This window comes from Acinonyx jubatus, chromosome B1 (genome assembly GCF_027475565.1).
Source record: "Acinonyx jubatus isolate Ajub_Pintada_27869175 chromosome B1, VMU_Ajub_asm_v1.0, whole genome shotgun sequence".
NCBI lineage: Eukaryota > Metazoa > Chordata > Mammalia > Carnivora > Felidae > Acinonyx > Acinonyx jubatus.
Genome location: NC_069382.1, coordinates 35,013,662 through 35,027,182, shown reverse-complemented (window position 1 = coordinate 35,027,182; position 13,521 = coordinate 35,013,662). Strand labels below are relative to the sequence as shown.

Sequence of the window (13,521 nt, the reverse complement as noted above, 5' to 3'; positions counted from 1 at the left end):
TTTGTCCTGTAGCATTCGCAGTCCCTTTGCCTCTCTTCTTTTATAAAGTGGTAATAGTGCTTGTACCCTCCCTTAGTTGCCACCAAAGCTATAAAGGTAAATGTAGATTAATGTCTGACGAGCTTTGAGTTAGTACTACCAAGAAATGACTGTTGTAGAAACTATACTTTAATCAAAATGGACAATTTTAAGAGTAATTTCATCTGCCTCACTTTTTTTCTTTTAAATGCTTTCACTTTGAGAAGCAGAACTTGAGTCTAGGTGTTAGTCTTTAAGATACAAGCTCTGTCACAGGTTAAATATCTTTAACTTGGTTATTCCATGTTAGGATAGGTAATCTGCACATCTTAGTGCAAAAAGAATCCCCCAAGCCTCAAGTATCCCAGTCTTCCAGCAACATACCCCTGACTTTTTCTCCTTCTGTGTTCTCTGCTCAGATCCCAGCGGCTCCAATTTGACGTCTCTTCCCCCAATGGCATTTTACTCTTCAGAGAAACAAGCAAGATGATAACAATGTATGGTAAGGGCTTTAGAGGAGCATAACCCTGGGAATGAATTCCAGCTCAGTCGCCCTAGTGTATGCAGTGTAGGTCTCAGGCTAGCCCTGGCAATAACCAGGACAGTATTACAATGCCAGCTGACACCAAGGGCCTTTGAGTAAGAGGGTTGAGTTGGTTACAGAAACTATCAGTTACAATGTGGTTGAATAAATAATATATTACCACATGTCTGTCTACTCACTCAGGCAATCGCATCCTGACACTAGGAGAGGTCCCAAAGGATCAGGTCTATGCACTGAAGCTCAAGGGCATCTCCATCTGCTTCTCCATGCTGAAGGCTGCCCTCAGTGGGAGTTATGTCAATTTTGGAGTCTTCCGTCTCTATGGAGACGATGCCCTGGACAATGCTCTACAGACCTTCATCAAGCTGCTCCTCTCTATTCCCCATAGTGACCTCCTGGTAAGCCTTAAGCATCATTGGCAAGATCTGAGCCCCTCATCTTGTTTGCGTGTTTTTGTTTGGGGGTTTTGTTTGTTATTTTGCCAACACTGATTGAATATTTCTCTGGAGAGCTTACGCTAGCTCCAGCTAGCTCTTCTGTCTTCCCATCTGAAGGGAACTGAGCTGTTTTATTTAAGATCTTGCTCCCTGCATATGGAGGTGCACAATGCTAACCTGATTTTTGTCCTCTTTTCCCACAGGATTACCCCAAGCTTAGCCAGTCTTACTATTCACTACTGGAAGTCCTGACCCAGGACCACATGAACTTTATTGCAAGCCTGGAACCTCATGTCATCATGTATATTCTCTCTTCCATTTCTGAAGGACTTACTGCACTTGGTGAGCGCCCGTGTCGGTTGGTTTTAACCACTTAACAGAAAAGGAGAATTTTGCCCCAGGATCCAAAAGGGTTACTGCTTTGGGGGAATTGGCCTTAACCACAGAGAGTATAAGATTCATGAGTACATTCTCATCCAGCAAATATTTACTGACCCTGTCCTGAGGACCAAGTACTGTGCTATACACTAAGGATACAGTAGTTAACAACACATAGTCCCTGTCCTTTAGGGGCTTTTTATCTGGTGGATGAGGCAGACACATAGACAACTGCCTATTTCCTACACTTTTCTGCTTACTACAGTGAGGACGGAGTGCTGAGAGAGCTGCCAGGAAGCATACCTAAACTAGTTTTGAGGAGGTGAGGTGGGGGTCAGACAAGGCCTGGCTGAAAGCATTCATATCAAAGCATAAACCAAAAAGGTGAATGGGCAGTATCAGGTTAGTGGGGAGGCTTCCCAGCATCAGGAACTGCAACTACTAGCACCTACAGCCCAGAAAGAATCAGAAAATTCAGATGGCAGGTACATTGGTGCAGAAGAGAAGGGGGGTGGGGGGAGTAGAGCTGGAAAGAGATGGCAGGGGGCAGGGGAGGCAGGAGGGCACAAAGGCACCCGTAGCATCTGGATGTCTGGATTCTAACCTACTGCAATTGGAGGCTGTGGAAGGTGTTCACACAGCCAGCTTCACAAGTTTTTCCCCCTACTCCCATCTGGTTCCTGTCAACCCTTTTGTTCCTGGGTACCTTCAAGCAGTCTTAATAGGTGTATATTAGGTGTGTATGTGTTCAAAGAAGAAAATACTTTTTTTTTTTTTTTTTTTTAGCATTTATCCATTTTTGAGCAGAGAGAAACAAAGCATGAGCTGGGGGGAGGGGCAGAGAGAGAGGGAGATACAGTCTGAAGCAGGCTCCAGGCTCTGAGCTGTCAGCACAGAGCCCGACACGGGGCTCGAACTCATGGACTATGAGATCGTGACCTGAGCCGAAGTCGGATGCTCAACTGACTGAGCCACCCAGGTGCCCCAAAAATACATTTTTTGTAGTACGCTGAGCAGAACGTAAATGGGAGGATTAAGTCAACTGCAAAATAATCACCATATATTGCAAATGCATATTGGATGACTTGGATTGCCTACATGGTGAGTCATCCACACCTCCATGCCACCCCTTTGATACACATTTACCTCCAGCAGGGTGCAGAGGCATATCTAGGACAGTCTAGCCAAGGGATCCAACCTGGCTTTGGAAGGCTGTTTTATAGCTCCTTAAAAATAGAGGGCCCTCTGTATAAACAGAAACAGAATGGTTGACTCGTTTAAGGGTTCATCCCTCAGTGCCCTGGCCTGTGCCTCACGTGGTCAGAGCGCTGTCTGCAAGCTCTGCTGCAGTGTCCCCTTTGTAAATTACACAGATGAGTCTGCAGCTCCCACAGGATGCCTCGGAAACCAAGAATACAGGTCCTCTGACAGACCAGGAATGTTGCTAGGCAGTACGAAGCTGTGCCACCCCTGTAACTCAGAGCAGAGGCTTAACAACTCACACTTGGATTCTCCTCACGGCCGGTCCAGTTATTAGCAATATGATCTCTAGACTTTGGTTTATTCATTTGTAAAATGGATCACCTACCTCCCAGAGTTCTCAAGAGGATAAATAGATAATACCTACAAGGTCCTTATTAGCACAATATCTGGCACAATGGAAGTACTTGCTATACCAAATTGTTTATTTTTTAATGAAGCAGAAGACCTACATCCATACCACCTGAGTCAATAATGTCAATATCAGTCATTTATATTGTCTATCACCATACACACACTCTCAGACTTAGGATCGGGCCTTGCTATCTGATGAGGGTGAGAGGCTAATGGGAAACACCCAGCACAAGGCGTTGACTGAAACGGGTGCAGTTCCCAGTCTGCCGGGGTACCTCTGCCTCTATGGGATCTCGGCTAAGGGCAACCCATGTTTGCCTGGGTCACCGTCAGCAGCTGCGTATCCCTGCTCTAATCCGCCCCTGCCCCTCTTCCAGACACCATGGTATGCACAGGCTGCTGCTCCTGTCTGGACCACATCGTGACGTACCTCTTTAAGCAACTGTCACGGAGCACCAAGAAGAGGACGACACCTCTGAACCAGGAGAGTGACCGCTTTCTGCATATCATGCAGCAGCATCCAGAGATGATCCAGCAGGTAAGGAACATGAGCATTAGGAGGCATTGTGGGGTGTTCTACAGTGGAAGACCCTCTCTGGGGGAGAAGAAAGGCCAAGCAAGATGCAGAGTCTTACGTCTCAACCAGGATAATGCTGCCGAAGTGAAGTTTACACCTTAAAATTACAGCGGATTTTGAGTTTGCTGAGCAATCATCAGACAGAAACAATCTGAAAAAATCAGGTTCTGTCTGAGTTGTTCTTCCAAGTGTCACACCTACCCCTACGCCTTGGACCTGTCCTCCTTCTACAGCAATGACTATTGCCATAAGCGGGGCACAAGTTAGCAGCACCCAGCTATAAAGCTTTTACTCCCATTTGCAAAGTGGGAACAGGAATGCAGGACAGAGGGAAATAACTGACCACACAGAGATCAAACCATATGTTTGCCATCGTTTTATTTGTATGCTGCATCTTTGCAAAAATAAGATTTGCAAAAATAGATAAAAATAGATAAGGAAAGGGGATCAATGGAATTATTTAGCTTTTAGCTACTAGTCTCACCTTTGTCTGTATTATTCTCTAAAGAAACTGAAATAATTCACATTCGTATCACATCCCCAAAATGTTATAAAAGCTGTCTATGGGGCACCTGGGTGGCTCAGTCGGTTAAGCCTCTGACTTCAACTCTGGTCAGGATCTCACAGTTTGTGAGTTTGAGCCCCACATTGGGCTCATTGCTGTCAGTGTAGAGCCTGCTTGGGATCCTCTGTTGCTCTCTCTCAAAAATAAACATTTAAAAAAAACAACTTAAAAAAAAAAAGGCTATCTCCTCTCAGACAAGTACTGGGGAGCTACAGTGCAAAGGGATTTTACCTAGTATGATCATTGTGTGACCCATCCCATTCCCCACAGAAAACAGGGTGAACTGGAAAGGTCCATTTTTAAAGGAAATATTAAACCAATTTAAAAAGCAGGAAAGGAAATACCTTAGAAAATTTACCTCATAATAGAAGATTAAAATGAAACTTCATAAACTATTTGCCTGGTTTACTCCAGACAGAAGAGGCCTTCCACCCAATAAACTCTTCTGTTTGGAATCTATAATTCTATCTTGGGTAGCTACCCACTAGGTCACTGCCTCAGATTCTCCATTTCCAGATGCTGTCAACGGTGCTGAACATCATCATCTTTGAAGACTGTAGGAACCAGTGGTCTATGTCTCGGCCCCTACTTGGCTTGATACTACTTAATGAAAAGGTAAGAGAGCCAGAAGCATGGGCAGACACATTTAGCTATCATTTGCCAGGGCACTGTGGGGAACGTTATAGGAACACCCCATGATGGTAAAGCAGAGGGAAGATAGCCTGTCTTCTGAGCATGTTCTGTTCATGGTTTGACAAGTACATAATCACTTAACTGTTAGAAGTCACCATGTATAGCAATTCAGACAAAGGTAAAGGCTGAGGAAATGTTACCAGAAGGGAATATACCTGGAGATCAGACCACCTGTGACCTAAATTCTAGCTCAGCTCTACCACAAACAAATATAAGGAAGTCTAGAGATTCCTATAAAAGAAACCAAATCCGGGTCACCAGTCCGGCTCAGTTGGTGGAGCATGGAACTCTTGATCTCAGGGTTGTTGGTTCTAGCCCCACATTGGGTGTAGGGATTACTTAAAAGGTAAGATAAAATCAAGAACCTGGATCAGATGACCCTTAGAGTGTTTACAAATTTAAAACTCTTGATTTTTAAGTAAGATGAAGATAAATTATCTGGCAAGTACTTGCTTGAATCAAAAAAGGTACCCAGTTTTGGTAGATAATTCTGTTTCTTGTTGGAGAAGAACATTCCTTCCACCCTGCAGAAGAGGGAAGGCTAATAAGCCTCATCTCTCCTTACTCTGTCTCACTCCTTGCCCCACAGTATTTTTCTGACCTAAGGAACAGTATCGTGAACAGCCAGCCACCAGAGAAGCAGCAGGCTATGCATCTGTGTTTTGAAAACCTGATGGAAGGCATCGAGCGAAATCTCCTTACGAAAAATAGAGACAGGTGAGTGTAGAGAGCCCTGCCGAAAAGTCATAGGCAGTTTCTCCAGTCCTCGAAACAGGACACTCCTTAACAGTCTTTTAGAGGCCATCTAAAGCAGTGCTGTCCAATAGAAAAGCAAGCCACATAAGTAACTCTAAATTTCCTAGTAGCCACATTAAAAGGGGATAAAAGGAAGCAGACAAAATTCATTTTAATACATTGTATGTAACTTAATGTATGCAGAATATTATGTCAGTGTGTAATCCAGACTTAAAAATTTAGAATTTTAACATTCTTTTTATTTTACTAAGTCTTCAAGATTCTGTATATTGTACATTTAACAGGGAATCTTAATTCAGATGCTGACTACTCATTTGAAATGCTTGATTTGTATTTAGACTTCATAAAATTTACAGTTGACAAAGTAGATTCCCATATTCAAGTATACCGAACATACTTAGAAATTGTCCAGTAGTTACAGAATTGAATGTCAGGTTTCCCTGAATTCAAGTTTAAATTTGATTTCATTTTAAAAATGGCATTTTAATTTAAAACTAATTAAGATACAATTGGGGAACAGAATTTTAAATTTCCATGTAATTTGATTCAGTTCTTCTGTTGTACTGGGTACATTTCAAGTGTTCAGCAGCCATGTGAGGCTAGCAGCTACCATATTGACAGGTCTCCGGCATTAAGAAATAGCTTCATTTTCTTCACACCCTCACTGTATGAGGGTTACTTCCCACCTCTGTCAGATTTTCCTGTTGTGCTGTCACGAGTTCAAGGCGGCCCTCAAAGCCCCAGATTTGACCAGATCTCCAAGTCTACCACAAGGTTGTCAGGTAGAAAGGGGTGCAAAACTAGCTCAACTTTCCCTTAAGGTCTTAAGACCGAGATTAACTGACCTTAGATTCATGCATTCTGCCTTTCAGTAGCCACTTCTCTGCCAGAAATGTTTTAGGCAAAGACCTTTCCCTTCCACCCTACTCCCTCAACCTACAATTCATCCTCTCTGCAGGTTCACCCAGAACCTGTCAGCATTCCGTCGAGAAGTCAACGACTCGATGAAGAATTCCACTTACGGCGTGAATAGCAATGATATGATGAGCTGACACCTCCTTGGACTCTACCTGTACAGAGCAGCGTCCCTTTGGTCTGGCCCAGAGGGGCAAACAATTACAAGGAAGAGGGCCTGGCTGATCCTGGCCCCCTCCACCAGGGGTGTGGGGAAAATGGCAAAGGTCAACTAGCTACTTCCCCAGGGAATAGGGATGTGAGTGCACTCACTAGGGGGCAGGGCGCTGCTGGTTCCTGGGGGGATTGGGTGGGAAGGGTGGTGGGAGGAGATAGAGACACAAGTGTGTGAGACTCCAGCCCCTCCTCCTGGGGCCACCCCAGGGGGTGGGGGAGGAACCCCCAGTGTCCTGCCACAACCTGCCTTGTATAAACATGTACATTTTTTCATAACATTTTGAACAAGGTTTATATTGACTCAAGTTTAAAAACAAAAAGTGTGACTGAAAAATTTTTACAGAGTCTAGTGCACCAATGCTGATGTGAGGGGTTGTGTATGCGAGTGAGAAAAAAATGTGTATTCTGGTGGCCTGAAGCTTTACTGGACGAGGATGTGTGAACGTGCAGAGATATATTTAGTGACAGTGTAGAGAGGCAAAAAAAAAAAAAGGTAAAAATTCCAAATGTATATTTTTTCTTATTGCCCTTTCCTTGCCCCCAAAATTATCACTTCCTGTTACTGTATTACCCTTGTTATTAGGAACTCTAAGCCATGTGGAGCACCATCCTTCCCCTTCAACCGTAGATGCTGCCCTAGGTCCGTTGGCCTCTTGCAGTGACAGACAACTCCAGCTAAAAGTGTTTGGTGTTCTTAGCTTCATCCTTTTTCCCACTTTGCTTATCCTCATCCTCAGACAGATGCCTCTTGCTTTTATAAGTCAGATGTAACTCTATGATTTAGGGTTCTCAGTCTCTGTAAAGGTAGAGACCAGAGAGAAGGAATTGAGCCAGTTGCTCTCCTGTTGAGCGATTTGGATGAGTCCACCAGAGGCCTGATTGTATGGCCGGTAACTTTGAGTCTTCCCCAGCCCTTGAGGCAGTGTGTGTGGATGTGTGCGCGTGGATATTTATATATGTACCCTGCACTCGTGAATGTATGAACTGGAGGAAGTTACTACAGTGGAGGGGTTCTTAATAACAAGGTCTGCCTAGCATGAAGTATTTAACAATCTCCCACCCTTTAAAAATATACATTTTTATAAAATAAAAACCATAATAAATGTTTTGAATATTAAAAAAATTAACCTACAGAAGAAAATTAATGGAGAAAGCTATTTGCCTTGTACTTTTCCACAATTGCTGCTGCTAGTTGTACGCATCTCTAGTTCAGCTCTTGCCCATGGGACACTCATCAATTAGGTTTTATCTTTATTTCTCTCCTCTACCCCCAGAAACAAGCCTGTTACTTTTTTTTTCCTTCTCCTCTGGCGACTGTGTGGTGAATCCTTTCTTGCGTGATCAGGTTGCGGATAGACTTGTAAGGGTGTTTGCTGCATACAGTGTAAGCATTGTGACCGCCAATAAACTTCAATGGTTTCTACTGACCTGGCTTCAGCAATCAAGTCTAGTGTGTCTATAGGGACACGTCTCACTCTAAACACACTAAGATGTTTGAAACACATTCTTAAAAGCCAGTAAATGACAGGTTCGTCTCACCCTTGTAAAATGTGCTTGTTTCTCATTCAACTAAGTCTGACTCCATTTCTTTTAAAAGTATGATTGTTTTAGTTGATATATCTATGCAGATAGATATAAATATATATAGATACATACAGTGCTGATGTCCACAACTACAAGAGTGAAGCCACTCTACCTCTACTAGCAATCGGCAAAGAAGTAATGATTGCAGAAAGCCCAGTTTTGTTAACGTCCTGATCCCCGCTCCTCTTCTGTGAGCTGGGCTTCATTCATTAGACCCTGACAGTTTCAAGGGTAAGTTTTTCACTGTACTATGCAGGCTTCATGGGCCAGAATTATCAAATGAAGAACCCTATAGTTAATGAGGGCTATTTCTCATCCCCATACTATGTAGTACCTAGGTATAAGAGAACTTAATTTCCAGAAACACTGTATCTTAATGGAGATTTACATCCAATGAATCACAGGCTCTAGAGTGCCACTCTTGTCTACCTTATCTAGATGTACTGCTACCTGTGTTTGCTGTTTCAGTGTTCTGGGTGGTATCTTGGTCCTAAGTTATTTTGAAGGCAGAAATGTGTATTCTAATGACCAGAAGGCAAACAGAATGGATTTATCTTAGCCAAGTCTATCTCTAAGCCTAAGAGAAATATAAAATGGTCAGGCTTCATTAATATGCAAAACACACCAGTCACATGCCCCAGTGACCTGGAATTCTAATTCTAATTTACTACAGTAAATGAGACAAAATAACTTTCTCACTGGTACTTGAAAAACCTCCTCTGCCCCAACTATCCTGAGATGTTGCTTGATCAGCAAAATGGCAGAGCCCTCCTTTCCCTTCCACAAAAACAATTTTAGAGGCAAGAGACTCACCAAACATGGTGATCTCCTCAGCGCAGCCCTAATGCTGTCCAGTCATGACAAACTGCCATAGTTAAAATCTTCTACAACCACATTAAACTATTTAAACAGTAAAGCTGTTCCTTTCTTGACAGTTCCAAGAGGGGGCACCCCCAAAAAAGCCAAATAAGATATTTTTTCTGGTCAAATTAGCAATTGAACATGACCCGTCTTAATAAATGTGAAAGTCAGTCATCTTTAAACTTTGGTTTCCCCTCAAAGTCCTGTGCAGGTTTTATTCACTTAAAAAGAGTTGTTTATTAGTTTCTAGGCTATCCTGGGGGACTATGGTTGTCAAGTCAGGTGTCTTTAGACAGTGTTTCCTTACACAAACTATACCTTACGTTGACAAAACACCTAAAGTCTTTACGGCAGATGACTAAATTGTATTATGTATGTACATGTTTTTTTGTTGCCTCTGCCTAAATAAGGGTTATCTATTCCCACTAAAGTATAAATCAGATGAAGGATTTGGCCCAGGGTCAAATTTTAAGTTTTGATATGACTTTAACCCAATGTCATGAAGTAACAGGAATTGAGTGTAAAGAACCAAAGCACCTCTCTGTATCCATTTGCCACCAGCCAACCCTTCTCCCACCCAAGATTTTTGGCTTGATCTACAAACACACCTAAGTTGCCTTCCAATGCTGCCAAAGTGCCAAGTGCCACGACAAAAAAGGAAAGCAAAGAGAATACAGGGAACCTGCACAAGCCATAAATGTCTGTAAACATTTTAAAAGCCCTACTCTAGATATTTCAAAAGTAAATGTGAAAGGATAAAAATGTACACACCAACCACAATTAATACAACTACCAACTGAGTGCTAGGTAATGAATGCCTAAGAATTCTTGCCTCTGTAGCTTGTCTCCTGGGTCCATTACATCTATCTTGCAATTTCTTAGATACCCTGGAATTCACTGGTCAGCCACTTTGGTGTATTTCAGGAGCAGTGGGTCAACTAAATGAATCAGCTGCCAGACCGTGAGACATCAGATGATCAGAATGGAGGACGGGATCAAGCTTAGAATATTAATCCCTCTTCCTCAGAAAACCCTTAACGGTTTTCAGGGTAGCCTGACTGTTGCTACCTGTTCATTTACCAAATACTTAGCATCCACTTCAGGACAAATACCTTTTTGACGGTCAGCAACAGAAAAGGAAACCCCAAAGCAAACAACATCATGTGCAAGGCAAATTCACTTCCCACTCTTTCGCATAAGATCCCTCAAGAGTACAAACTAACTACAAAGCATAGTGAACAGTACTTACATTGTTACACAGGCATCACACACAATTATATTTTTAATTCTGTTTGATAACCATGAAGACAATTTATAATAGATCTAAGCATACAGGATTACCTATATGGGCCAAACCACCCCATTATCCGTTACAAAGGAATGAAGAGGGACAAGTGGGCAATCTCCTAACTTCCGCTACTAGATAACAAATTCAGTCCATTCAAGGTCTGGAGGACAACCAAACTCGAGACAAAAACTAACTGGAAAATAGATTTGGCCTCGAGAAGCTCACGCCACTACACAGTCTGATAAAGTAAAAGGGTGGATGAATTTAAGAACAAAGTCAAAAAACTCAGCTCTTACAGACTGATTATATTGTGCAATGAAGGTAAAGCAACCTCTAGAGGCTGAATTAATTCAACTGAAAAATCAAAAATGAAACCACTTTTTAAGAAAGCAGACCATTATCGTTTCTATTTATCAGTAAGCCCAGGGCCTACCCTTTAACACCTTGCCGTGTGGGACAGGGGCCACAAAGCAAACCAAGTTATAACTTTACCAACCAGGCTACAAACGCTGCAGTAGAACCCTTCCCTTCAACCAGGCATCTGCCTCCACATCCTATCTCGTGCATCCTACCTCCTTTTCCCCGTCTGCAGAACCCTCTCTTCTCAGTCTAAATTTCCATGCCCTTTGCCGACCTGCCGTTTTCAAGACCCCAAGTAGAACCCCACTTCCTCTCTGGAGTCGCTCCCCACTGTCCCTGTCTCCACGTCTTACGGCCTACTCAGGTTTGAGATATTCCTAGCCCCCCCTTTCTCCCCTCAGCAGCTAAAATGTGCTCCTTACGAGTCGGGACCAAATGGCCCCGGCAGCATGGTACGGGCGGGTTAATCTCCATCGCTGCCACAGTCAATACCGAAAGAAAACGAGTAGAAGCCGCTAACATCAACCCCTCGACCTCACGAAGAAGAAAAGTAGAGTTCACCCCGACGCCGTACCCCCGCCCCGACAAACCGCCGCGCCCCGGAAGAGCTTCCACGCGTTCCTTCCGTCCCCGTCGCGTCTGCGCACATAGGCCCTGTCTTCCGGCATCTCCTCGGCGCCGTCGCTTGCCCCGCCTCTGCCGCCCTGCGCAAGCGCAGTTGTTACTCCTAATTGTTCTCGGCGGCTCTTGGTTGCGGTTGGAGGAGGGTTTGGCAGCTGGGTGGTCCTGGGACGTTCTTGGGGAAGGCGGAGCTGGGCTACTAAGGCGCCCGGACCTCTGCCCAACCCTGTGCCTCGTAGGGGTTCGAGTTCACGAGCACCGTGGCTTCACACCTAGTATCTGCGGTAATAATCATAGAGTTACTGTTCAAGGACTTGGTTCATGGCTGGGAAGGACTCAATGAAGTGGGCAAACGGGCTAAAAAGGGTGATCGTTGGAGGCTCAGTATGCTCTGGGAGTACCAAGGAGCCCACCCCCTGCCCCCAAGTCGAGCCCTAGCAGAATAAGCCGTTTGGAAGAAGGCAGGGGGAAATATTCAGGCAGTGCAAAAAGCCGCTGCATTGTACACCTTGTACCTTTCTCGAGGGTGCAAAAATTGCACGGCTGAAAGGAAAGTGCACATGTCAATGAGGGGTTGGGCACAAGAGATTGGGATTTAGGGGCTCCTGGGTGGCTCAGTCCGTTAAGCGTCGGAGTTGGGCTCAGGTCATGATCTCATGCCTCCGGGCTCTGTGCTGACAGCTCAGAGCCTGGAGCCTGTTTAGGATTCTATGACCCGGTCTTGGGGCGACTGGGTGGCTCAGTAGGTTAAGCGTCCGACTTCAGCTCAGGTCACGATCTCACGGTCCGTGAGTTCGAGCCCCGCGTCGGGCCCTGGGCTGATGGCTCAGAGCCTGGAGCCTGCTTCCGATTCTGTGCCTCCCTCTCTCTCTGCCCCTCCCCCGTTCATGCTCTGTCTCTCTCTGTCTCAAAAATAGATAAACGTTAAAAAAAAAATTTAGGATTCTATGACCTGGTCTCTCTCTTCCCCTCCCCCGCTCAGGTTGTCATTCATTCATTCATTCATTCTCTCTCTGTGACTCTCAAAAAGAGAGAGAGAGAGAAAGAGGTTAGTATTTGATCCTAAAAGCCTCAAGTTTCAAGAGGCTACTTTGCAAAGCAAGCTAGTGATCATTCTTTGTTTAACCCATCAGCTAGTGGGTAATAAGTATTTGAACCAAGACAAGGACTGTGGAGGGAGAGCTAAGAAAGATTGGGGAGGTAGGGGGTGGAGGTTGGAATCAACACACTTTGTGACCAATTGGATGTGAAGAGTAAAGAATAGAGGATTCTAATAGAATTCTCAGGTTCTAGAATGGGGCAGCAACTGAGTCAAGGCAGAGGAAGCATGAGACAATGCAGGGATGAGTGCAGAGCTCTTGGTGAGCCTGAATTGAACTCTGATCCAAGGACACTTCTCTACTCTTGCACAAAACATAAGAAAACAGAAGAGGGAACACTTGCCAGTCATTTTATGAAACAAACATCTCCCTGATACCAAAACCAGACAAAGATGTTAAAAGAAAAAAAAAAAAAAAAACCTTTAGAATGATATCCCTCGTAAATGCAAACATTTTTAATATAAGCAAACTTAATCCAAGAATACATGAAAAAGATAATACATCATGACCAAGTGGGATTGATCCTAGAAATGCAAGGTCGGTTTAAAACGTTCAGAAAACCTGAGGCATCTGAGTTGAATGCTTGATCTCAACTCAGGTCTTTATCTCAGGGTCATGGGATCAAGCCCTGTGTCAGGTTCTGTGCTGAGCGTGGAGACTGCTTAAGATTGTTTCTCTCTCTGCCCCTCTCCCCCATTTGTGTGCTTGCTCTCTCTAAAAACAGAAAGCCAAATATTTCTAAAACAATTTTTTGATTCAGAAAACCAATAAATAATTCACTGTATCAACAAAATGAAAGACAAAAAGTCAATCATCTCAGTAGATAAAGAAAAAGCACATGACAAAATTCAATACTCATGATAAAAAGTCTCAACAAACTAGGAATAAAAAGAAACATCCTTTACCTATTAAAAGACATCTACGACAACCTACCACCAACAGAATGTGATGGTGAAAGAGTGAATGTTTTCCCTAAGATTAAGAACAAGGAAAG

At 43.8% G+C, this 13,521-nt stretch overlaps 1 protein-coding gene across 1 annotated transcript in view; it reads left to right on the top strand.

Annotated features, from left to right (window-relative positions):
• Positions 1-8,140, top strand: part of XPO7 (exportin 7) — a 40,673-nt gene extending 32,533 nt beyond the window's left edge. Inside the window, exons 22-28 of the mRNA XM_053216451.1 lie at positions 438-520; positions 746-960; positions 1,203-1,341; positions 3,369-3,529; positions 4,650-4,748; positions 5,416-5,543; positions 6,541-8,140. Of these exons, the coding sequence (XP_053072426.1) occupies positions 438-520; positions 746-960; positions 1,203-1,341; positions 3,369-3,529; positions 4,650-4,748; positions 5,416-5,543; positions 6,541-6,634 (919 nt within the window). The 3' untranslated portion in view covers positions 6,635-8,140. The remainder of the gene's footprint in view (positions 1-437; positions 521-745; positions 961-1,202; positions 1,342-3,368; positions 3,530-4,649; positions 4,749-5,415; positions 5,544-6,540) is intronic.
• The last annotated feature ends 5,381 nt before the right edge of the window (positions 8,141-13,521 follow it).